Genomic DNA, 25,343 nt, shown 5'->3' with positions numbered 1-25,343 from the left:
CTGGCTGCGTCCCCCTCCAAAGTGCCCCCCCCCCCCGTCTTGGTCCGGAGGCCTTGCCTTTCTCCCTCCTGCTCTCAGGGACGCTGCCTTTTAAATGCAGAAGATGCACGTGCACCCCCCAGACGCCACTGCTGCAGTGACACACTGTGGCCGCCCCGTGGGAAGCAGTCGTCAGAGAACGACTCTCCGGGCCTCCTTCCGCCAGCCCGGGCCATCCCCACGCCCCTCTTCCGCGCCCCCTCCGGTGCAGACGGGGCCTGACTGCGGTGCCCCTGAGAAGTCGGCAGCGGCCTCCTCTGCACCACTGTCCCCCCTGCGTGGCCGCCGTCTCCGTCCGTCTCCTCCGTCCATCTCCTCCACGTGTGTGAGCGCTCTCACCACGGAGGGGCCGTTTCCCAGCCCTCTTCCCCACCTGGCCTCTCCACGCCGCGTGAGGCCCCCGCGTGCGTCCCTGCAGGGGCCGGTCCTGTGGCTGCTCCCCTCCCAGCTCTGCCCCCCCTCGCCCCAGGGACCCGCCTCCCGCCGCCTGGGGGCTCCCGCGCCCCTCGCTCCCCCCGGGGGGCGTCGGTGGGAGGGCTTACAGGGAAGCCCGAGGTGGGCCCCCTGGGCCTCGGGGCCGTGACCTCTCCAGTTGACGGGCCCGGAAACCGGGCCTCACGCTCTCAAGGAGCCTCTGTCTTTATCTGCAGGGACCGTCCCTGCCGCCAGGGCCTCTGGATGGGGATGTGGTCTCAGGCTCGCCAAGACGGCAGTGGACACGCCTGGACTTGTCCTCCTCACCCTCCGTGTGTCCCTGCAGCTGGCGGCGGCGGTGGGCGTGGGGCCCAGCTGTCCAAGCGTAGGCCGCCCTGGGAGGCGGGCGGGCCCTTGCTGCAGGCCCTCTGGCCGCCAGGGCCCTGCATGTCCAGGAGTTGTACACACAGTGGACGTGCGGGCACAGGCTTTCCTTTAGAAGAAAAAACCTCGATGTGACATGCGGACCGGTGTCAGCTCCCGGCAGAGTCCCTTGGGGGCACAGGGGAGGACGCGGTGTCAGCCCCGACCGGAGCCCCGCCCCTCTCTCCTGTCCTCCTGCCACAGAGGGGGAGCCGAGGCCCGGGGAGGGGGCGCCCCGGGCACTGGGGTTCTCGGAACGCGTCAAGGGGGTTGAAGAGCTTGCCATGTCTCCTCCCAGCGGTGTTCTTTTCTGGGCGGAGCGGCCTTAGCGCCTGGGAGTGGGGGAGGACGTGGAAAACCCTCTCCGTGGGCACGAAGCGATGCCTGCTGTGCGGTGCTGCGGAGGGGCAGCCCCGGGCCTCCCCGGGAGCCGCCAGCATCCCCCCCGTCCGCCCGCAGGGGTCCCAGCGGCTCAGGCTCTCGCGCCTCTCGGACCGGCCCAGCTCCGGGTCCGTTTCTGTGACCAGGAAGCCAGACGCCGAGATGCTCCGTGTTGAGATGTAACTTGGAAATAGACTTTGTACAGATCGACTTATTATCTTTCCCATTAGGCCGTCTCTCAGCAAGGCGCCGGCGTCTGCGTGAGCGGGCACGTGGGTGTGTCTGCGTCCTGTGATCTCGCTCTGAGAGAAGGCCGGTTCCTGACCAGTGCAGCCGCCGGCAGAGCCCGTGGCGTGTGCGGACCTTGCCTGGTGCCTGTGGAGGTCTGGGGTGGGCGGGGAGGTGGCGCCCCGGCTGCAAACGGGGGGCTGTGTTGCGAAGCAGCCTTCAGGCCCTGGGGGTGTGGGGGGGCACTGAGCCCCGGAAGGTCAGCCTCGCCGACATCATGGGCTCATTTGAGCGGCTTCCGCTGCAGGTGGGTGGCCAGTGCCGGATGGGATCCTTGGCGGCAAGAGGACGGGTGGGGGGAGTCTGGAGGGACAGTTAGATTTCTTCCCGATTAGATAATAGCGCGGGGGGCGGGGGCGGGGGGGGGGAGCGGGGCCCGTCGCCAGCGGTTCTCCTTCCCATCCCACCGTCCTGCAGATCCGCGTGTCCCCGCAGGGACTTCTCGGGGAGCGCTTTGTTGATGTTCCTCTCTCGTCCGCGCGCCTGCTTACACGGCGTTTCCAAGGAGCCTGCACCCGGAAACCACGGAGCAGCCCCCGTGCGTCTGGGAGTAGCCCTTCATCCTCTTGGCTCTGGAGTAAACAGCCTGCCTGCAGAGCCTTGCTCCCCTGGTCCCCCACCCCCCGTCCCCCACCCCCCCGTCCCCCACCCCCCCAAGCTGGAGACCAGCTGCAGTCTCCTCCCGAGGAGGAGAGCTGTGGAGCGCCTCGCTGCACACGGAGAGTGGAGGGTCACAAAGTAACTGCACAGAGCGGAGGGTCACAAAGTAACTGCACACAGTGAAGGGTCACAAAGTAACTCGCTGCACAGAGCGAAGGGTCACAAAGTAACACTGCACGGAGAGCGGAGGGTGACAAAGTAACTGCACACAGTGAAGGGTCACAAAGTAACTCGCTGCACGGAGAGCGGAGGGTCACAAAGGAACTCACTGCACGGAGAGCGGAGGGTCACAAAGGAACTCACTGCACGGAGAGTGAAGGGTCACAAAGTAACTGCACACAGTGAAGGGTCACAAAGTAACACTGCACGGAGAGTGGAGGGTCACAAAGGAACTCCCAGCACAGAGAGCGGAGGTGGGCTCCTTCCCCTGTGTCATAGTTGCTCACAGAGCGAGCTCGTCTCTGGAAGGAGGTTAGGGGAGCAAGCTCATTCTTGGCAGGGAAGTCCCCGGGGCCTGTGTCCTGAGGAGGATTGCTGCCCTGTCGCCCGAGGGCCAGCCTTTTGCTTGCTTTCCCGAGCGGCCAGTGAAGCGTGTGGTCACAAGTGCATGCAGATGAGTTCTGTAGCCGTCATCTTGACGATCGGTCACCGCGGCCCTGCCCTTAGAGTGTGACCGTGACGGGCTGAGCGGGGAGCACTGCCTCGGCCCCGCCCGAGGCCTCTGATGGGCGTTTCCAGTCGAGGGGTGACATTCCAGTTGAGGGGTTCCTGCCCTCAGTGTCAACCCCAGTGTCAACAGGGTAGGGCGGTGGTCCTGGGTGAACTTCCGTGGCGGCTCTGGTCCGATCTCATCCTTTGCTCTTGCGGCTGGCCAGCGGGAGGGGCCAGGTGGAGCCTGGAGCATCAGGCCAGCGTTCCTGTTCCCCGACTTGTCCCAGCTTCGGTCGCCCTGCTGACAGGAGGCCCTGACAGTGTCTCCTCTGATTGGATCTTGGAGGACACAGGACAGGGCGGCTTCTGGGAGGGCCCCCAAGGCGAGTGCCGAGACATTTCTAGAAGGCATATTTAAAACCCCGAACTTGACAGGCCTTGGAGTTTAGTCGTGCGGCTCTTTAGGGCTGGTGGAGGGGGCGTGGTCACGGGCTGAGGGCCCAGCCACCCGGGGACTTCACTGCAGGGTGGAGGGAGTGCCAGTCCCCCCTCAGCCGGGTGGGCCTGGAGAGAGGCTAGTTTCTCCATTACAGAGTAGGACTCCGTGACGTCTTCAGTGCAGCCCTGCCTCTGTATCCAGAAGACTGTGGTTTTTCCATTATCCCATCAGTGGCTTTGTCGCACTTTAGCCGCCTCTCGCATTTGTATACATCTTCTTACAATGATTCTTTCATGGTTTAAAAAAAAAAATGCACCATTCTTTCAAAGTTGGGGAGAAACAGGGAGGTGGGGAGAAAAGAGGACACGGGGCGTCTGGCTCAGTCAGTCCCTTGGAAGCATCCGAGAGAGGCGCCCAGCTGTAACTGCTGCGTCCAGAATGTCAGCACTCCGACACTCTGTCCCCCGGAGCTGCGCACGCTGGTGCAGAGGTGCATCGAGGCCTCCGGAAGCTTCTAGAGGCAGAGACTTAGATTGGGCCGGCCTGGGGTGGGGAGGGAGCGTCTGCATTCTGGACACCCGTGCCACAGCTGCGCTGGTGCTGCCGGCCCGGGGACCGCCACCCCCTCCGGGGGACCGCCCGGAGGCCGGGGGACCGTGAGGCACCATGGGGTACGGCGTGCGGGGCGGCGGGTGCCGCTTGCTGCAGGGCCGGGGATGTGCCCAGGTGTCGCGGGGCTGATGGAGATGAAATCGATTAGAAGTACTTTGGCTCTTCCGTTATTAGATCACGGACTGGCTTCTCTTCTTATTTACTCTGGAGAGCCTTTAACATCAAAGGAGTGGCTTTTTAATTTCCAGCTCCGGTTAATTTATGGAGTTTCCGAGGCAACAGAACTCAGTGAATCAGACTGGATGACCGTGCTGATGGGCAGTCGGAGAAATGGCGTCGTGATTACCGGGCGAGCTTTGCACGGGAAGGTGACCATAAGCATCGGTCAGCTCCGGGGCGGGGGGGGGCGGTGCGGAGGTGCGAGGGAGCCCGCTTTGGCTCTGGGTGTGTGTGGGGGTGCTCTGACTCGCTCCCCCTCCTGCTTCCCCTCTCACCCTCCCTTGTCTTCCCCTCTCACCCTCCCTTGTCTTCCCATGCCGCCATCTCCCTATCCACCCATCCACCCATTCATACACTCATTCACCCACCCAACCATCCACCCATCCAACCATCCACCCATCCACCTAACCACCCACCCATCCACCCATCCACCCACCCAACCACCCATCCACCTAACCATCCACCCAATCATCCACCCAACTATCTCTCCATCCATCCACCCATCCATCATCCATCCATCCATCCATCCATCCACCCACCCACCCACCCAACCATCCACTCACCCATCCACTTAACTACCCACCCACTCACCCACCCACCATCCATCCATCATGCCACATGTTAGCTGTTCCCACGGCTGCCCTAGACACTGAGGACACGGCAGAAGAGACAGTCGGGCTGGGGCATGCAGAGGCCTCAGAGTCCTAGAGGGAGCCTGTGTGTCCTCGTGGGGGTCGGGGGGCAGGCGACACGGAAGCCTCCAAGGGAATGATGAGGGGGGCCGGAGTCGTTCCTTCTTTCTGGAAAGCACTTTGGAGATGTAAACGGGGAAAAGGCTTGTACCCTTTGACCCAGAAACTAGGCTCCGAGGACTCCGAGCCGAAGAGGCTGGGGTGCTCACAGTGGCTGATGGGCGGATGGGTGTGTCTGTCCTTTCTTGCTCCGGAGGGAACGGACAGCCGCCTGCAGAGACAGGCAGGTGCTTAAAGGGAAGACGCCCCCGAAGCCGAGGCCTCCGTGCCCTGGAAGGTGGTCTTCTGGTGTGGGTGGAATGCTTAGGTTTGGGGCGCCCCTTTTTTTGAGCTCAGGTGTGTAGTTGGGGGAGAAGCACAGGATGACATTCCCTGTGGGCGACACTAAATGAAGGCGGACTTGCCCTTGTTTTAGCGCCGGCCTGGGCTGGGCGGGGCCCGCTGACGGCCTTCCGGAAGCCGCAGGGACGGCTGCGCACTGAGTTTTCTGGTGTTCGTGCTGGGGGCGCGTCCCTCAGGGCGCAGCCCCCTGGCCCCTGTGGAAGGGCCCTGCCTTCGGGCTTATCAGGGGTGTCACCCCGCCATCTGGTCGCCCTCCCGCCTCCCTGTCCTTCACAGGCTGAGCCACTGCCCTCCCGTCCCCCCTCCCCTGGGCTCCTGTGTCTCTGAGACCCGCCCCCCTGCCCCCACTCTCCTGGTGGGTCCCCTCAACCTCCAGGGGCGGTCCTAAGCAAGTTACCTGGTCACATGTCTGTGGGGTGACAAGGTGGCTTACACCTCGATGAAGAGCACCCTGCTGGGGGCTGGGGGTGGGTCTGCGCCGGAATGCACCCGGCACCCCCTGCACCCTCAGGGGAGAGGGCGGGAGGGGGGACGGACTCAAGTAGAACTGGTGTCGGTGTCCGTCGGCCAGTGATCGGTGGGTGTTGGAGGTGGCGAGCGCCGCGCAGAGGAGGGAGCGCGTGGCTGCGCCGGCCGCCGACCTGCCTGGTCGGACGCGCGTGCCAGCCGGCGGGGGAGCCCCCCCTCCCCGGAGCCTGTCCCCCCCTCGGGAAGGAGGGCAGACCCGGCTGCGGTGCGGGCGCCCTCGGCTGCTGCGTGAGGAAGGGGTGTAGGGTCCTGGGCTTTCTCTCCTTCCCGGTCGGTCCCTGCTTTGCCTGTTGTTGAATGGATTAAGGAGCAGGGGGAGCTCTCCAAGCTGGCTTTCAAGGCAGCCGGCCTGAGCAGACCCCGGAGACCGAGGTCACGGTGGAGTTTAAAAGTCGTTTCCATTTTGCTCTGAGCACACGCAGAGCTGCGGAAGACCCAGCCCGAACCCCAGGTTGAAAGTTAAACATGGCCTTTCTTATTTAAAGTGACACATTGCAGCTTGGGACGGAGCCAGAGGGAGGGTCACTGTGCGGGGACTGCGGCCGGCACCCCGGCAATGAGTGACCGACCGGAGGCAGCGGAGGGGCCGCTCAGGCTGCACGCCCCCGGCCTGGCCCTCCGCAGCCTGTGGGATGGGACAGGGACGCCGGCCGGCGCTTCCCTGCCCAGCGATGCGTTCACTGCGGTGGTATTTCCTGGACAGCTGAGGCTGCTTAGCTACGTCACTGCAACAGTGGGATGAAGGAAACAGACTTTCCAGTAGAACATTTTAACACACGGCGGGTCGAAAAGGGGCCCCGCGCTCTCTGTCACGTGGGGAGGGGGCCGGACGACCAGAAGAGGGTTGCAGGAGGTCCCTCACTGTCCCCGCACGGAGACCAGAGGATGGGGCGGTTTGCACAAGGGAGGTCATCCGCAGGGGTCCCAGTGCGGGGTCACTACTAGAGGCGAAGTGCTCTCAGGACAGGGCCACGTCTAAAGTGACAGGAACTCGATAGCGGTGGTCAGCAGTCCCCCTGCCAGCGCCGAAATTGACATGCTCGAACCCTAGCCCTAATCCGTGGCACTTCTTGGGGACCCCTTCCCGTGTGACAGTTCTCCATGACCGTTTCTTCAGAAGAGTGTCTTGTGGGTTGCTGCTGTGTTTTCGTGGAGGCAGAGGGGCTCAGGGACGTGGAATGAGTGTATCCAGCCTGTGCCGTCCAGATCTCCCCGCTGCGTCTCCTGGATGGAGCGGGGCCCCTTTAAACTCGTCTAAGGCCCAGGCCGTGCCTGTGCCGTCCCAGTGTGCGGCGGCTTTGTCCCCGTGACTCGCATTCCCAGAGGACGCCCGGCAGGCTTGGAAATAAAACGACTCTCCGATGGAATCACAGGATTCCACACGAAGCCCCTTCGTGAGTAAACAGTGTTGATGACTACAACCCGGGGATTCCCCGGTTGTTTCCCCCTGGGCCTGTGTGGTAGCAGCACGTTTGTTGCTCCGTGCAAGGTCGGCCTGGACTTGAGAGGGATGGCGCTTCGGAGACGCATGTATGCCGGCCGGGAGAACGTGGGCTCAGTGCAGCGGGCAGGTGGAGGGTCGCCACCTTCCTTTCCGCCCCTTCCGGCACTTTCTTCCCTGGGAGGTCACGCTCGGCTGTCGTGGCACACGCATGTTTCAGGTGTGTGTTGGTGCACCGAGTGGGTGGGCACCCGATAGTTGTGAAACTGGGAGGGAGGTGTGGGGACCTTGTTCCTGGGTCGTTTCCGCCCCGAATGCCGCCCCACACCCTCTTTCAGAGGGCGGCGGCGCCCCTGAGCCCCCCAAGCTCCCTGCCCTGTCACGGCGCCCTTCCCCGGGTGCTGCTCCCCTGCCCCCCACCCCCCAGTGTCCAGAGTGAAAGTGGCGGGGGCAGCAGAGCAGGGCCGAGCGCCCATCTCTGTCCCACGCAGAACAACTCCGCGTGCCCGGGGCCGGGCTGGGCGCGGGTTGGGCCCCAGGCAGAGGGCAGGCCGGTGAGTGAGCAGGTGGCCGGCTCCCTGGTCGCCTCACGAGTGGCCTTGGGGCCGGACCCTTCCTCTGTGGGGCGGTCGTCTGCTGCGCCATGTGCTGTGCTCTGTGTTTGAACGCATTCAAACACTGTGATTTATTCGTGCCTGAGTTTGTTCACTGGAGGTCCGGCCCCCAGCCCCCAGCCCATCCTCAGGGTGGCTCCGTCCGAGATGCTGTGGGGGTGGGGGGGTCTTCGTTGGAATAAGAGCCTGGGTTTTGATCTGCAGGTTTGTGGGAGGGGAGGGGCAACGCAGAGCCAGGTGCTAGGTGCGTCTTGGGTGTTTCTGTCCCACGGGGCACGAGAGGGCTGGAGGGCGGAGCCGCCCTCCACTCCAGGACGGCGGCCATCCCCACTGCCGTGCACCCGGGTGCTCTGTGGCCGCTGTGGAAACAAACGGGTGTTCGGGCTGGAAGAACACCCGCCGTTGTTGCCGGGCGGCTGTGATGCGGGTGTCTCACGGGCCCCTTAGGATAAAGGAAGGGTGCAGGAGAGGAGAGAGCATCACACTGCAGGTCCGCACCCCCGTGAACTTGGGGCTGTGGCCTCCTCGGAGCAGCCCCCAGGAGCGGCAGCCGTTCCAGGCAGCTCAGGGCTGGGGCCTGGGGCGAAGCGGCTGGGACGTGTGAGCGAGGCAAGGGCTCCCCCCGACTTCTCTCTCGGGTGCCCTCAAGCCTGAGGGTGGGGGCTCTGCTTCCTCCGGTGGGTGGGGCCCAGCTTCGTGCTCAGACAGGACAGCTCCCCTGTCTGCTCTCAGGCCGCCTTTGTCCCCTGCGAGTGACCGTTCCTCCACTGGGGTGCTGGGGACACCAGCTGTGCGTCCCAGGGCCTGGTTGGTGTGACGTGGGGGCTGCCTTGAGCCTCCAGCGAGAACAATGCCTTTTGTGAATCCACACGTGACCTTCACGCGCTGGCCACGCCCCATCCTTTACAAGTAGTTGTTGTCGTTGTTACTGGCTGCTCCGATGGCAGCCGCTGTGAGCCCCATGGCGCCCACCCGCCCAGAGTTCCTCTGTGGGGCCCTAACCTGCCGGCCTCGGAGCTGGGCTGTCCTCGGAGACGGGGCTTTAGAAGGGAGGTCACCGGGTGAGCACCAGGTCACTGGGATGACCCCGAGCTGTACGACTCGAGTCCTGATGAGAAGAGCAGCTGGGACGCAGACAGGCCCAGAGGGCGACCCCGAGAGGACACACGGGGGAGGGCGTCCGCACGCCACCCGGAGAGGCCTCGGGGGAGCCCCGGCCGCCCAAGCCCCGGCCGCAGACTCCGGACCCCGGAACGGCGAGAGCGCGAGCCCCTCTGGGGCCGGAGCCCGCCCTCGGAGGCCCGCCGCTGTGGCGGCCCCAGCTGGGTGCTGGATGTCCTTCTGAACTTGACAGTGTGTTCATCGTGACGGCCAGGGTCACGAAAACCTTGGTGGCCGGTTAAATATTAGTGGGAGCTTTTCCTTCACACGTGTCTCTGTTCCCTCGGCCGACTGTGTCCGGCATGTGTGAGTGAGGGTTTCTGCTTTATGACCACCGACTTCTCTGCAGCCTTCCAGGGTCAGAGTCAAGGTCTGGGGCGGAGGCGGGGTGAGGGGACACTGGGGGCCCACTGGGTGGGGCGGGTGGGGAGGGGCAGGCCCTGGAGGGCTCCCAGGGCTCCTAGGAGGTGGCCCGTCTACAGATAGACTGGGCAGCGGGTGTGGCCACGTGGGGCCACTTAGTTGTGGGGGTGGGGGCTGCCCTGGAGCCCCTGGAGGAGGCAAAGGCCAGCCTGCAGCCCGTGCAGCGAGAGGGTGGAGCCTGAGGAACAGAGGGGAGGGGAGGGCCAGGAGACCGCAGTTTGCGCAGCCTTTCCAGGAACTCCAGAAGGAAAGTGGAGTCCTGTGGGGCGGTTTGGGGGTGACATTAACTTTGGGGCCGGTGCACTGCCCCTGGAGATGCCGATGAAATGGGAGCCTCCGTCACCCCAGTCGGCCTGGACCCTTCCGCGCCCCGTTCCTTGGGGTCTTGGTGGGGAGCGCCTGTGTGTGTGAGCGCGGTTTCTGCCTACCTGCTCCCCAAGTCCTTACTCCTCCACTTCCTCCCTTCCCTCCCCCCACCCCTCCTGGGCCTGGCGGGGAAGCGGAGCAGAACGCAGAACTCCCGCTTTCTTTCGCAGAGTCCTGTCATTGCCCTGCCCCGCCCCGCACCTACCCCGCCCCGCTTACCCCGCAGGGCTCCCCTTGGCGGAGCCCCAGCTTTCCCGAGAGTCCAGAGAGGTTGAGGGGACGGCAGGAAGAGTGCCAGCAGTCTGTCCAGCCCCACCCCTTGCCGTGCCGTTGGGCACCTCTCCGGCCTCCCTGTGACTGGCTTTCCCTGCCATAACGTGGGGTTACAGTGGTGCCTGCCTCACTGTTGTTGTCACAGGCATTTGGGGAAGAGGGTGGGTGAGTCTGTGGGGTGGTGCAGCCGGCCTGCCCTGCCCCTGGGGTCGGCCTGCACTGCGGTGGGGGGTGTGGCGGGGAGGGAGCAGGGTGTAGGGGGCAGCCCCCTTGGGAGCCCGGAGGGGCTGGCTTGGGGAGGGCCTGCCCCTGCCCATGGCCTGGTGTCTTCCAAGCCCGGGACCCGCTCCTCCAGTCAGTAGGTGGGAGCCCCACGCAGTTTTGTGCCGATGCCGCCCGAAATTCCCGGTGGCCTCGAGTTTTGTTTTTGTACAAACCCGGCTTTGCAGACCTTTGGGGGTCAGTGGCTCTGCGGACGAGGGTGGTAAACAGCAGACGTCACATGAGCTCAGGCGGCAGTGACCAACTGGTGCTCCGCAGCAGACTCCCCGCTCCCCCCCAATGTTTTCCTGGGGTGTCTAGGGAGGGCAGCCTGCTGGCATTGTTATTGTCACTGGAGCAGTCCCTTCTGGGGTGGGGGGGTCCCGCAGATAAGGACGTTGCCCTCCAGCCGGCCCCGCGTGCCCTCGAGGACCAGGGCGATTAGGCAATCGGCAGGAATGTCTGGGTGTTCCTCCAGGCGGATTCCGGAGCTGCCTGCAGCTGTCGGAGGGACAGGTGCGAGCATGCACCGCCCCGATTCCGTCCCTCCGGTTCCTCCTCCGCTGAGCCTCTGCGGAGAGCTGGGGGCTGGACGGGACAGGGGGGTGTTTGGTGCTTGCTTCCACCAAGTGACGGTGAATAGATTAGATTTTAATATCATCTCCAGACCCCACCCCTAGCTGACACTGACTGGCACATCGTAAACGTCAAGACTTCTCGCCGGCCAGCTCTGTGGACCCGCGGGGTCGGTTTGGGCTCGCACGCTCCCTGCTGGCTCTCTGCGCCAAGTGCGTGCAGGAGGGAGTGCGGGGCTGGGCTCTCTCCGCCCGCACGGAGGCCTCCGGCAGGTGGCGGGCCGCCCGCCCTGGGAGTCTGCCTCGGAACCTGCAAAACGCGCCTGGGGGGCGTCTCTCCCCGACCTAGCCTGCTGCGGTTTGCATGGCTGTTGCCACCTGGAGAGGACGGAGTGGTGTCCCCGCTGACCTAGTGCAGGGGTGACGCAGCCCCAGGCCCAGCCCGTGGCCCTGTCTGGTCCCGTGCACGGGCCCCTCGGGGCGACGCCGGGAGCTGAGCTGAGGCCACACGTGGTCTCTGGCGCTCACGGTCGAGGGCTCAGGGTCAAACCTTCGAGCACGTTGCCTGGGATATTTTCTGATTAAAAATGACATGCTGCTTTAGGTTTTGAATAACTAACGTTGGCAAAACTTAATTATTTCATTGCCAGCATTGTAATCACATCTATGATCTATTGTATTTATTTTTTAAATTTATTTATTGATTTTTTTGGGGGGGACGGGAGACAGAAAAACACTGATGTGTGGGTCGGCATACGAGTTCATTGGTTGATTCTTACGTGCGCCCCGACCAGGGAGGGGACCTGCATCCCTGGCGTGTCAGGGCCACGCTCCCACCCACGGGGCTCCCCGGCCAGGGCCCGCGATGCTCTTTTAAACCAAACATAACTGATGATGTGTCTGTCGCAGGAGGAGGATCCATAGTGGCCTCCTCTGCAACTGGAGCTGTTCTTCCTGTTCTGGGAAGGATTACTGGAAATAATTGCTTCTCGTTTGGGAGACCGTTGGGAACCCTTTATTAAGATGTTCCAAGTCAGGGAGTCAAGGAATGGTTAGACGCATGGAACACAGAAAAGAACAATTGTTCGCATGTGGGAACCACCCCCCTGCCCCCCCCCCACGCCCCTGTGTGTCTTGCCTGACCCTTCGGAGCTGCGCTTCTCTGCCCTGCCCGGGGCGGTTTGCCCCCCAGGAGCTGTTTGGCAGTGACAGCGCACTTAAAGGCTGTCACAACTGCTGGGGGGAGGGGGGGAGAGCTCCCGACACGCAGGACAGCCGCCCCAGAGAACGGTGCAGCGCAAACGCCCCCAGAGCCGCGGCTCAGACGCCCCGCTCCGGAGGACGGCAAAGCGCCACCTCCCCTTTGAAGACTTCCCCGAGTGTTTTGGTGAGAGATACGACAGTGTTCTCCTGCCTTCCTCCTGCCTGCCTCTTTTTTTTGCATAACACCTTTTTCTGGGTGTTGGTTATTTGTGACAGTTGTCAGTCCTTGACCACGGCCCCGCCCCGGCCCCCTGTCACTGAGCAGAGTGCCCGGGGCACGGTCGGTGCCCTCCCAGCACGATTCACCTGCTGGGCCGTGGGAGACTCGTGCAGCAGGGGGGCTCTCCCTGAAATACTGTCGGTGCGCCGAGTGTCGGGGTGACGTCCCTGGTTTGCCTGGCGGGTGGAACCCCTGAGAGTTGCGTGTGAGTGCCCCCAGTGCAGCTGTACAGGGGCTCCTGTCCTCTAGGAATCCCTGAGAAGACAGCCCGGGGGTCACCTGTGTTGGCGGGACCCTGAGCCGTCGCCGGGCACCACTGGGGAACGGACCCCGATTCCTTCGCTGCCTGCCCCTCCCACAGACTCTCCCCAGCTCCCCAGTTCCTCCCCCCTGAGGGCACACGCACCTGACCCTCAGAGCCGTGGATGCCTGGGGACTGGCTGGCGGTGGGTGGACTGAGGAACCTCTTCCGTCCCCTCACCTGGGTCACTGCAACTTGGCGTTTGACAGCTGAGCCTGGCGCACGCTGGTGCTGCCCACTGAGGTCACACTGGGGGTGGGGGGCCTCCTGCTAGAATGAACAAGGGCGTGGAGCGTGGGTGCTGTCTCGTGACAGGTCTGCGTGTCCACACCCATCACACAGCCCCACGGCCCCGCTGGCAGCAGACCTCCCGGGCTCCGTCTCCCTGCTGGGCCAGAGAGTCTCCGCCCCGAGACCCGCGCACGCCCTCCCGGGACTCAGAGACGAGGGTCCAGTCCTCATGTCTTCTCTGTTCCGCCTGTAACTTTCAGTGTGTGGGGCGAGACACGTGGGCCCGTGGCGGGCCCCGCCCAGGGCTGTCAGCCCACAGGCGCCGAGCGCAGAACCCGCCTCCTGAAGTGGCCCGGCGTGCGTCTGTCTCCCGGTGACACGGGACCTTGCTCAAGAAACATAGCTGTCTTTTTTGCCTCGTAGGTGTGTGCCTGTCAGTCACCCTCCCGCCAAAAAGTAGCCTTTAAAGAGCCCGTGACCTGGAGGAGGGCTTCTTTGTTGGCTCCCGGGTGGCGCTCTGCTGCCTGCAGCCTGGTGCCGCTAAGCTGCTGAGGCCGTGATTAGCAGCTGCCTCCTCCTGTTGTTCGGAAGGTCAGCCGGAGTTGCGGACGACTCCGCTACCAGTGGTTTCCTTTAGCAGCTCTAGCAACACTTGCGAAACAGCATTCTTGCAGACAGTGCTTAATTTGTAGGAAGCTAGAAATGGCGTGGGACAGGGAAGTCATGGGGCGGGGGCAGCCAGGGGAGCTCATGAACTTGGAGCTGGCTGGTGGAGGAGCCTGGCCAGCTGCGGGTGGTGCGGGGGCGTGGCAGGGCTGGCTCCTGGCCTGGGCCCCTCTGCAGCCCCGAGGTTGTGCCTGCTTACTCCCGTTGGCCTGTGGCCGTGAGATCAACTAAAGGCTTTTTTTTTAAGCCAAAATGGTGACCTACTCCATGGCATGGCAGAATTCAGGAAAGATGGTCTAGAGGGAGCAGTTGGAAAGGCAACGGGGAAATCAAGCACAAGGCCACCCGAACACCAAAGGGAGGAGTATTGTCATGTAAAGGCAGGGCTGGCTGTGTAAAGGGATTTGCAGGGACGGGTTCTGTCTGAGCCTCTGATTCTTTGCATCGGAAGAGCCCATGTATCCAGGGCAGGAGGGAGACGTGGTCCTGCAGGATTTTCAGCCTGCACCGGAGGGTCTCCTGTGAAATCATCATGGGGGGCCTGGAAAAGCGGTGCCCCCTTGCCGGGCGGTCGGCATTAACAGAGAGTGACCAGACGCGCAGGGCCTTGGTGCAAAGAGGCTCCATCCTTCAGTGTCTGCTGGGAGCCAGTGTCATCTAAGGTGGATGGAAATGGAATCTTCTACTCTGCTGCAGGCTGCATCCTGCCGTGGCTAAGCGCAAAACCTGGCCCGGATTCCAGACGGCCGTGCAATAATGGGAAGACGAGCAGTTGAATATTTGGGCTTTAAAGGGATGCTGTGTTATTTATGTATTTTTACCTTGCCCTCAGGTCACAGGATGCATTTATGTACCTGACTGATGGGCCAGCACATTCCACATTAAAGCTCGTCTCCGTAGTCCAAAGCTACTCCACACTGCTCTCCACACTGCTGAGCACCGCCTCCTGCACCTGCAGACCGGGCCGGCCTCTGAGTGTCTGCAGCCGCAGCCGGGGACCTGTAGTCTGCGGCCCGCCGCCCGTGGCGCTCACCTGTTCGGGTGCCAGGCACGGCGTGGCCACCTGGGCTCCCTCGCTGTCTTTTCCCGTTCAGTCCCTCGGCCTTGGAGACTGCACCGTTTTTCATGAGTTTGTGGATCCCTTGGGGACAGAGGCCAGCCTCCCCACTGCTCGGTGTGGCAGTACAGGCCCAGCGTGTATGTGACGGACAAACGGAAAAGTGCCGAGACGTCACGAGACCATTTAGGTGTCCTTGATACCCAGTTCAGTAATAGTCACACATGTGTCTCTCTCCACTGCCAACAACACAGAATGCTGACACTGAGAAGAAATGACACTGTAGCCGGGGAAAGGGTACAGGTGGTGTGACCCCAAGCCCCCGGGTTCAGCTCGCAGCAGATAGCTGTGCAGTGTGGGGGGAGACGCCTGCCCTCTCTGAGCCCCAGCACCGCCTGACCGGATGGGTACTGGAAGCCGCGCTGTGGCAGCGGTGACTGCCTGGCTCCCCCTCTGCAACAGGGTGGGGCTCGGGTCTTACCAGAGAGGGCTTTTGGTTGAAACTCAGCAGGCAAGACCCCTCTGTCCTGGGGCCCCGACTCTGCACGGAGGACATGCTGGGGGCCCTGCTCCCGAGCCCTTGGGTGCCAGGGGCTGGTGGACAGAGCTGAAGACCCTGCTGGTGGCCATCATGTCCAGCTGGAGCCACTGAGGGTGGTCAGAGGTGCTTTAGAGGGTGTTCTTTGTAAACAGGCCTGATTGTTGAGAGCTTTTTGGGGTTCGCGGCAAGACTGACTGAAGGGTACCCAGGTTTCCTGTGTGTCCCCAGCCTCTGCACACACAGCCCCCCCACCAGCGCAGGTGCCCCCCGCCGGAGCGCTGCATCTGCCGCAGCTGCTGAGCCCGCTCTGCTGCGCCGCCGCCGCCTGCAGTCTGCTCTGGGGCTTGGTGCAGCTGCGGGCAGGGCACAGCGACATGCGGCCATCGCTGTGGCGTCGGACAGGGTGTTTTCCCCGCCCACTGAAATAAGTAACTTGAGTGGGCTAGCAGCCTTTCTGATTTGTCTCGTTAAATCTGAATATTCCGTTCCCCTCTGAGGCGAAATCTGGATTTCCTCGGTCGGTGGTAGCCTCCAGAGAGCGCAGGACTCAGCTCCACACTTGTTAGGTACCCAGAGCAGGACAGGTGCCCGGTAGTGACTCGCTGCAGGGGAGAGGAGGGGCGAGCCGCACCCCCGCCAGCAGCCCACGGGTGTGGAGCGCCCACCCGGCCAGGGGCGCGGCCCTGGGAGCAGCCTCTGCACAGTCCCGGCAGGTCCAGGCCCAGAGAAAGGTGGTGGGAGCCTCCCGTCTGGTGGGCAGGGGTCGTAGGTATGACCTTTCCTGCGGAAACGCAAGCAAACTGACCCAGCTGAGCTCAGGACGTTGGGAAGAGCCGGTAAAAGCTCAAGAGCCACAAATGAGCCCTTCCCCGCACCTGGGAGGCCAGAGACCACGGTCCGAGAGCCAAGAGGCGGTGAGCGGGGTCGGGTGGAGGGCGAGACAGCGTTCACGGCAGCAGTAAGTGTAGCCTTTACACAGTGCCTGGCGCACAGCTTCTTAGCGAACTCCATCCTCACGCGGGTGCTCAGGGTTTCGGTACCTTCTTTCTTCCGCCTCAGTGGGCAGGCGTGCACGTGCCGAGGTGGTCAGGGGGAGGGCGAGCCTTGGGGCACAGGCAAGGCTTCCCCTGCTCTGAGTCCCCGCATTCTCCTGCCTGCGGTCCAGGTAGCAGGTGCCTGCCGGTCCAGAGCCCTCCCCCACCCACCCACCCACTGGGAAATGTCGCCTGCCCTTCACGCGGAGGTGTGAACAGCCCCGCCCACCGTCTCCCAGCTGCCGCACCGGCCCGCCCTCCCCTCCTTCCTGGCGGTGGGCGTGTTCCTGTGTCCAGTCAGGGGCTCACAGGTGCCTACACTCCTGTCTTTAACGAGTCTCTTGTTTGAGTTAGGGCCTTTTCCGTGCGTAGGGGAGATGCGTCGTAAACCCGCAGCAGGTGAGACAGGACCGGTATTTTGCTCGTGGTTCTGAGTTTGCAGTCAAGTGCAGAGTTTTGGTGTCAGGTGAGGCTTAAGGCGGGACACCAGGCCAGCCCCTGGAGGCTCCGGTCCGCGTGCCTGTGATCCATCCCGGTGCTTTCGGCTCGCCCGCCGGGCCGCGCTCCCGCCGCAGTCGCGCTCCCGCGCCTCCGCGGCCGGGCTGAGCGCGCGGCCGGCGGCGGTGGCCGCACGTCCCCCCTCGCCCGCCCCGCCCCGGCGCACGTTTCCATTTTAAACCGCCGCCCTCCCGCCCCGCCGCCGCGGCCGGCGCAGCTGCCTGCCCGCGCGTCCCGGGCCCTGGGAGTGGCGCGGGCTCCGGAGCCGCCGCCGCGCCGTGCAGAAAAGGCCCGAAGACGCCAGCGGAGCCCGCGCCGCCGCAGACAATGAACCCGCGGGCGCCGCCGCCCGCCCCGGGCCCCGCGCGCCGCGGCAGCACCTGCCGGCGAGACCGTCCCTGCGCCTGACCGTCCGCCCTCCCGCCGCTCCGTCCCCCACCCCGCGGGCCCATGGCCGGGCTCCTCGGGCCGGGACCACCGCACTCGGGCCGCGCCGCGCGCCGGCCCACGGTCTTCAGCGGCACCGTCCCCGCAGCTTGAGCGCGGCCCTCGCGGCGAGTAGGGGGCGTGGGCCCTCTCCCGGCGCGCCCGCCCGTCCCTGCGTCCCGGCCCGCGGCTAACTGGATGCAGCGGAGCCCGGGCGGGCGGCGCGGCGGCCGCGGCCCCGGACGATATGTATCTGCTGGACGGCAGCGGCGAGCCCGCGTCTCCGCCTGCGGACGCGATGCCGCGCGGGACGCCCCCCAGGAAGACCGTTTACCGCATCTCGGTGACCATGGTCAGGAAGGAGCAGCTGGCCGCCCCGGGCCCCGGCGGCCCCGACCCGCGCCCCGCGCGGAGGTTCCGGCCCGCGCGCTCCCCGGACGCGCCTGAGCGGCTGGTGGAAGAGGAGGAGGCGGAGGAGGAGGAGGCGGCGGCGGTGGTGGTGGCGGCGGGCACGGAGGACCCAGAGGGCCGCCGGCCGCGCGCCTGGGACTTCCGCACTTACCGCACCCGCAGCACCGGGCAGCTGGAGCTCGGGCGGCTCCGGCCGTGCGCACGCGGCACCGGGCCAACGGACGTGGCTGGCAGTCCCCCGGCCTTGAAGCAGGAGCCCAGCTCCCCTGCGCCCTGTAGCCCCGACGTGGAAGGGGCCCGGGCCGCGCCACTGCGGCGGAGCCTCAGCTTCAGACACTGGAGCGGGCCCGAGACTCCACGGGACCCGGCCCTGGGCCGCGGAAGGTGCCACAGCAGCTCCGGGAGCCTGGCCTGGGCGCCGGGCGGCGAGGCCGTGGCCGACCCCGGCGTCATCCCGGAGCCCGCGCCCGCCGCGCAGCCCGCTTCAGAGAAACGCAACACCCTGGACGTGGGCGAGGTGCTCAGCAAGAACGATGCGCTCTCGGACCTGGAGCGCTGGGAGCGCAGTAAGAGCAAGAACCGCACGCTGGACAACAGCGACCTGCAGCGGCTGGAGCGCGCGCGGGCCGCTGCCGCTGGCCCCAGCGCGGCCTCGGAGCACAGGCTGCTGCGCTTCTTCAGCGGCATCTTCGCGCGCAGGGACGGCGCGCCCGCCGGCGGGCCCGCCCCGCGGAGCATTCCCTCGCGGCCCCGCGGCTACTTCAGCCTGCGGCGCGCGCCGGCCGACGCGCACTCGTCCAGCGCCGAGAGCATCGATGGGTCCCCACGCAGAGGTGGGCAGCGCGGCCGGAGTGGGAGGGCAGTGGTGGGAACGGGCCTGGCGGCCCAGCGGGCCTGCCCAGCAGAGCGCTCTGGGAATTGAGAGCAGATAAGTAAGGGCCCTGCCCACTCAGGTCCCCAGCCGGCAGGGGGTCATGCCAGGTGTGAATTCGGGCACTGCGGTTTTCCCCCAGTGATACTGGGTCCTCACGGTCCTGACCTGCCTGCTCTCAGCCACACGTGGTGGCGCCTTTCAGTGCGTGTGACCTCAAGTCCCTTGCGCCTGTCTGGCAGAGATCACCTTGCCAGGTGCTGCCTTTCTCCTGCCCTGCCGGCGCAGCCCTCTCCACCAGCAGGCCTGTGAGCTGGCAGCTGCCGGCTGTGCTCTCTGTGGGCAGCTCCAGGGGGCCAGGCCGCGGCCCTGAGGTTGCTGCACGGGTGGTGCGGCCCCGCGTGGGGAGCCGCTTTCACCTAGGTTCCCGTCTTCCCTCACCTCCAAGCCGAGTGTCTGTCCTTGCGGGCGCTGCCGGGAGGTGCTGCGGGCGGTGCTGTGCTGTGGCCCCAGCCGCGTGCACGTTGTCACGTGTTGTGCTCCTGGTCGGGACAGTTTCCCAGGGGTCGGGGATGTGGATCTCTCCCCGGGGCGCCCCGCTGGGAGGACAGTACTCGGGGGGCGGGGCTGTGTTTCCCGCTCCCGCAAGCCGGCCAGGGTCGCAGCTGCAGCCCCTCGAGACTTCAGCCCGCTGCTCTCCTCTCCTGGCCGCCAGGGCTCTGCAGAGAGGGCTCCCCACGGGGGGGGATGACAGCCTGGCACGTGGCTCGGGCGGCCGCCGGGAGTGTCTGGGGCGTTGGAATCCTCCGGAACCTGCAGAGCACAGACCCGGTGGGTCTGTCCACAGGCCTGGGTGTCATTCTGCGGGAGGAGGCTGGGGTGGGGCGAGGGAGGCGTGGAGGTGTGCCCCCCACGTGTTTCCCCTCTGAAGGGTCCTCAGGCGGATTGCCACAGCTGTGCTGCGGCTGGGGGCGGGGCGGAGGGAGCGCCCTCGGTTCTTTCAGCCGCAGCTGGGAGTGCCCTGCCTCGGGGAGAGGCTCCCTCCCCCAGCCGGCCCTGGTTACCTGGCTGCCTGGGGGCGTGGTGCCGCCCTGCCCTGGCTGCGGTGTTTCCAAGGGAAACCAAGACGGACCGTCCTGTTCCCGTAGGCCTCCTCCGGGGGTCCTCCCAGCGAGAGAGTGTTTGGAACTGAGAAGTTGAGCATGGAGTTGTATTAAAATGTGATTTTTTGTTTTTTTAGCAAGGATACGGTATAGCATACCGGTTGCCAGGCTGGCATCAGTTTAACTTGGTGTTCTTATTTGTTTTCACTAGAAATCGGGGGGGTTGTTTGTTTTACAATTCGGAGCAAGGCACGCGAGTGGCTTCCTCACGTGTGGTCGCGCAGTCACAGGGCCGAGGTCCCTCCGTGCGGGACAGGCTGGCGCCGTGGAGGGCATTTATGGGCGGAGCTCTTGACCGACGGCTTCGTGGCTGGTCAGCGCCAGGGACGTGGCCCTTCCGCTTCGACCCGAAGTCTCTCTCTCTTCAGTGACAATCGGCATTCAGTGTTCCGTTCCGTTTGGGTGTGCAGCACGGTGGTTAGACAGCCACAGGACTTACCAAGCAACCCCCCGCCCGTAGTTCCAGGGCCCGCCCGGCACCGGGCGTGGTCATTAGGACGTTATTGACCACATTCTCCTGCGGGACTTCACCCCCCCCCCGGGACTGTTCCAGCATCCTGGCTTTTCCCTTGCCTTGGCAGACTTGCCTCAGGAAGTCACCGTGTTTGACTACACGCAGTATCCCGTCCCTCCCCGCGTGCTCCGGAACCGTGTTCAAGCACCGCGAGTTCATTTGTTAAAAACAATTAGTCCGCGTGAAGCTGCTGCTTCTGTCGTCTGTGTTCGGCGGAAGTTCGTGTACACAGCCCGTTCCCCCTCTTCTAACAGCGGGCTTGCGTCTTTGCTCTCGCGGGCTTTGTAGACAATAGTAACTGCCCCTCGGGTTCCAGGCAAGTGTGCCCCCTAGAGGGAGCAGAGGCGGGGCAGGTGTGCAAACAGGTGGGAGGAAGGCGGCCCGTCCTGGTACCTGTGGCTGCGGGGTGATGTGTCCTTCTGTTCAGGTGGAGGAAGAGGGGAGTTGCGATGCTGCAGGTTCAGAGTTCATTGGCGTGTTCCCCTCTGGGCCAGTGTCAGATAGCAGCCGTCATCATTGTAACAGTGTTCGGTCCGTCTGTCCCTTGCGGCCAGTCCTCTGAGGGTGGGGGTGCTCTGGTGTGAGACCCGGGTTGTGGGTTGTGCAGAAAAACTGACCGTTGGGGGGACACACAGTCAGATCGGCGTGGCCTCACCTCCTTCTGAAGTTCCAGGCGAGCACGGAAAAGCTGCCTCTTTCACCAGCCCTTGGTCGGAACGCCTGAAATGCCAGGACTCTTAAGATATTTGCAGGGCCAATGTCCGTACCAGTGGAAGTGTATCCCCCACAGCTTGCGGGTCTCCCTGTTTTATCACGTGCTTCCCGCGTTTCATGTATCTGCTTCCTGTGACTTCGATTTTCAGAATTGGGGTGCTAGTAGCTACACGGGGTTTTGAGTTGAGGATGAATTCTCTACCGAAACTTCCAGATGTGGTGATGCAGGCCCAGCGGCTCCGTGACCGTCCTTAGGGCGCAGGTGGGCACGGCCCTGCCCGTAGCGGGGGGCCAGGTGGGCGTGCAGGGCTCACAGGAGTCGGAAGGGAGCGTGGGGCGGGCTCCGGGACGCTGCCCGTGTGGCCGGCCAGCCCTCTGTCGTCAGGTACCGATGATCTGCAGCGAAGTCGGAGATAGTGACACTTGGCACGGTCCAGGGTTTTGCCGCCAAGCGAGCGCCTGCTGGACAGTTGTGAGCAGAGCTCCCGTTCTGGCACCTTCCTGGGCCCCAGATCAGCTGCTGGGGCCTGGCCCGTGGTCCGGAGGGTGAGGGGAACATCGCTGGTTTCCCTCAACCTGGGCCCCCGTCCATTAAACTCCGAGCTTCTGTCAAGTCTAAAGGAAAGCAGGGAAGGTTGTCACCGGGCAGGCCTTCCTGTCGTTAGACCGTCCCGGCTCGTCAAGCTCTGAGCCGGCTGCAAGAAAATAAAAGAGGATCACCCTGGGTGGTTCCAGCGGTTTCCTGGGCTCCCGAGTGCCGAGCTTGGTCTGAGGCGGCGCACCTGTGCTGGGGCGAGGGCTGCAGGGTGCTGGGGGTCGTCTTCCAAAACACGCGGCCTTCCGTGTCACACGCCTGCGGTCCCCTGCACGGGCAACTCGGGGTGTCAGGGTGCGAGGCTCGCCGCGCCGGCCGTTGTCGGCTGCCCCTCTCGCACTCCCTGAGCCCTGTCGGTCCTTGTCTGTTCCTGCTGTTTCTTGTCTTCCCGCCCCGTGCACGACGGCCACCACCCAGAGACCCGGGGCAGCCGGCTCCTTGTGAGGGTCGTGACCGTCGCTGAGGCCAGGAGGGTTCGGAGAGGCCCCGGGTCAGTCAGCAAGGGCAGTTTCCTGTCACCTGATACACACGTGTGGGGGCAGTTTGCTGACACAAGTGTCGTTTCATACAAAGCGAGGTCCGATGATAAATGATTGATTACATCGTCGAGCGTCGCCCCCTGCATCCCGGCCAGCCTGCTAGTGAGTATCCCTGGGACCCGCCGCGGGCACCGCCGGCCCAGCGCCGCACGCGTCTGCAGGGTGTCCGTCGCTGTCCCGGAGGATTGATCACAGCAATAGAGCGGTCCATTGACAGCCCTGGCCGAGGCTGTTAGCAGTTTAGCGGTGTGCAGCTGAGTTCTGATGGCACGTTTTTTAATGAGTGGCTTGGTTCCTTAACTTCTGATTCCCCTGATTTGTGTCACTCAGTTTCTGTGGCGTATTAGACTGTTCCGTACAGTTCAAGGGAGAAGAAACTCCAGTGGAGAAAAGAGGAAGCAGTAGTTACACGAAAGAAAACAAAAACTTGATACATCCTAACTGTTAAACTTGGTTTGTTACAGACAAGGACGGCGGGGGTTTAAAAGAAACAATGTAACTCAGCTTCTCACCTGAAACATTCTGAACTAGAGGTGCTCAGAGTTGAGCGGTTCACTTGATTGCTTAGGAACTCACCTGCTCTTAATCAGGGACTCCTGAGAGCAAGTGAGGGCGCCCAGTTTGGCGGCGGTGGTGGTTTCAAAGTCGAGTCGCCCCCTGGAGACAGTGCACGTGGGAAACAGGCCGAGCCGCCCGAGGGTCAGCCGGGGCCCCTCCGCGCAGGCAGGCGCCTCAGAGCCTGGGCCCTATCCTGCTGTGCCGGCGCTCTCCAGCGGGGGCCGGTGTTGTGGCACGGTCACCTGTGAGCGTTTTTCCTCTGGTCACCCCGGGCTTGCAGCCTCCCACCGGCACCGGAACGTTCAGAACAGCGTCTGCCACGGGGTTCCTCCAGGTTCAGAGCAGGCCCAGCGCAGCCATCCGGCCGGCCCACCGTCAGCGAACCCCTCTGGCGCCGTGGGGGCACAGGAGCGACGGCAAAGCTCCGGCACCGCTGTTGTTTTCTGCTTCGCCGTGGGGTCCTGTTGTCTCTCCACCACTCATCCAGCGGGTCCAGGGTACCTTCTGCAGCAGGCGCGGGGGGTGGGGGGTGCCCAGTGCCTGACCCCAGAGCTCGGTGGGCTGCTGAGGACACTCTAATGAGTCACAGCTTCGTGGGGCACCTAGGGGCAGGAGTGACTGTTGTTTCTCCGCGCCAGTGCCTGTGTGTTCACGTCTGCCGGTTCTAATAGCGAGCCCCCCTTAAGAGCCCTCTTTACACTGCTGGGCTTGGTGTGCACACTGGTGCTGGTGCCCGAGGGAGGAGTCAGCCGGGGGCCGGGGCCCACACAGGCAGCTCGCGGCCTCGAGCGGGAAGCGGAGTCCACGGGGCCCCAGGAGGGCGGATGGGTTTGGGTCCCGCAGAGTCAGCAGGAGAGCGCCAGGCGGTGTGGCGGTGGTCCCCGTGAGCAGGCGGGTGGGGGCTTCTACAGCAAACTCCTCAGACGTCGTTTCTCTTCCCCGATCTGCATGACGAACGCCAACGTCAAGCACTGTTAAAAGGGATGGTATGTTTCCTGTAATGAGTATCTGTTTTACATGTTTTTTGGCATAAGGTTTCTGTTTTCTATAGGAAACCTTCTTTAGGTTATTGGGTTTTTTTTCCTGTAACGATCGGAAACAATTCGGTCAATTTGAAACGATGTCACAACGAGTGAAATAATGAGGACAGAGGGGGTTTTGTTCGTTGAGGACCGCGCTGGGGACGAAGCCCGGGCAGCCGCGGCGGCACCTCCGGGTGCCGAGCAGAACCTGTATCGAGGTCAGCAGATCGGCAGAGAGAGGGGGGCTGGCGGCATCGCACCATTTCTGAGGTGCCGCCCGCCCGCCCGCCACCGCTGCTTCTGGGGGCAGGGTTGGGCCGGCCCCGACAGTGGCCCACGGCAGTGCGGTGCTGCCCGGTCCCCAGTTGCCGGCCGCAGGGACTCGCGCTCTCCTGCCCTGCGGTCCGCGAGGGCGTGCTTCCGCCTCCGTCCGTTCTGTCTCCTGGTAGTTCACCGGACGCGCCACCGTAGGCACGCGTGCAGTTCGGAGAGACATCATTCGTGCACACCTGTTCCCTCGGCTGTGTGTGAATTCAAGGACGGGTCTTGGCCCTTTGTTTTCTCACGGTCTGTTGTTTTTGTTTCTTGAGTTGGCTCTCAGTCCCAGCGTCGCTGGTGATGTCAGCGCCCCCAGCTGACAGGCCGGCTTCTGTGGGCCAGGAGCCTGTTGGCTGACGCGGTGCTGGGCGGCGCCAGCCCGGGGCGTGAGAGGGGCCGCCCGGCCCCTCCTCACCTAATGGTTTTGAGAGACACGTTTCAGCCGGTGGGCATGAAAGGGGGGACGAGCCGGGTCTCGTTCTCATGCAGCCCCCTGCGGGGACAGCCCTCAGTGTCGGGTCGCTTCCTGGCGCGACCCCTGGGTGCCGGGGTTTGCACGACACGGTGAGCCGGCCGGGTGGTCCACACGCAGGGGCTTGATTCGGGGGCTTCTCTGGGCACTGGGGGACACACGCTCCTGGGGGTGGACGTGCTCCTGGGGGTGGACGCCCGCTCGTTTGCGGTGCTTCGGAGGGACTCGTGCGGCCCCTCGTCCTCTGTGCCGGGCACCGGCAGGGCTCCTTTCCGACGCGGCTCCCGCCCTCTCTGGCCACCAGCTCAGACTTCCCAGGGGCCACTTACTTCTTCACTGACCCGGGTGGCAGGTGGGGGTGGCAGGCACCTACCCCGTGTAAACACCCAAGCTGACTGTCCGGTCCGCCCTCTTCCCCCGAGACAGACCGGCCCATTGGCTCCGCCCGGCCGCCCTGGCACTAGGAAGTGACACAGGAGGGGGCACGTGGAGCGTGATACAACCTCAGAGTGCAGTGATACCCAGATAACTTTCTGTGCCGTGGGAGGTTTCTCTGCCGTTTTCCTTTTCTTTCAAGTCTGAAGGTAGACGCTGCTTCCCCGGGAGACCGAGCTCCTGGGTTCCGTCGGGTAGCACCGACTTCCGTCTTGGCGTTCCTGGGTGGCGGCGAGGTGACAGCCACCCTTCACACCCAGGGGCTTCCTCCTCGGGGACACGGGACTCTGACTTGCAGTGAATGTGATGACGCGACGTGCGTGTCTGGTGCCACGGAAGCCCTGGGAAGGTCAGCCAGCTGCCAGGCTAGCGCTGCTGACCTGAGAACATGCAGAGCCGGGGAGGACTTTTGGGGGGTTTTACTTGAACCGAACTGGTGACGTCACCAGGAGCGCGATCTCAGACGCCCCCCGGAGGACAGGTCCGCCGCCGTGTCCTTTCTGCCTTTGGGGTTGAGGAGGGGGCGGGGAGGACGAGGGAAGGCGGGTGAAAGCCAGGCCCAGGCCTGGGATCTGACGCCCGGAGAGGTGCCGGCCGAGACGGTGCGCCCTCTGGAGGGCGACTGGCTCGCT

At 64.2% G+C, this 25,343-nt stretch overlaps 1 protein-coding gene across 9 annotated transcripts in view; it reads left to right on the top strand.

The window, feature by feature from the left end:
* The window catches only part of AGAP1 (ArfGAP with GTPase domain, ankyrin repeat and PH domain 1), a 333,220-nt gene that overhangs the window by 72,114 nt on the left and 235,763 nt on the right, over positions 1-25,343 (top strand). For 3 of the 9 annotated variants that reach the window (XM_045845681.1, XM_045845685.1, XM_045845682.1), the window contains exon 1: positions 16,887-18,343. The exons of 4 other annotated variants lie outside the window; for them this stretch is intronic. In XM_045845681.1, the coding sequence (XP_045701637.1) occupies positions 17,347-18,343 (997 nt within the window). In that variant the 5' untranslated portion in view covers positions 16,887-17,346. Of the gene's footprint in view, positions 1-16,885; positions 18,344-25,343 lie in introns of those variants that run through there. 2 more of the 9 variants (XM_045845683.1, XM_045845680.1) reach the window with 1 other exon arrangement.

Source organism: Phyllostomus hastatus, unplaced genomic scaffold, assembly GCF_019186645.2.
Source record: "Phyllostomus hastatus isolate PE091 unplaced genomic scaffold, TTU_PhHast_1.1 phas_contig_477, whole genome shotgun sequence".
NCBI classification, from domain to species: domain Eukaryota; kingdom Metazoa; phylum Chordata; class Mammalia; order Chiroptera; family Phyllostomidae; genus Phyllostomus; species Phyllostomus hastatus.
This window is presented reverse-complemented; position numbering and strand designations above follow the sequence as displayed.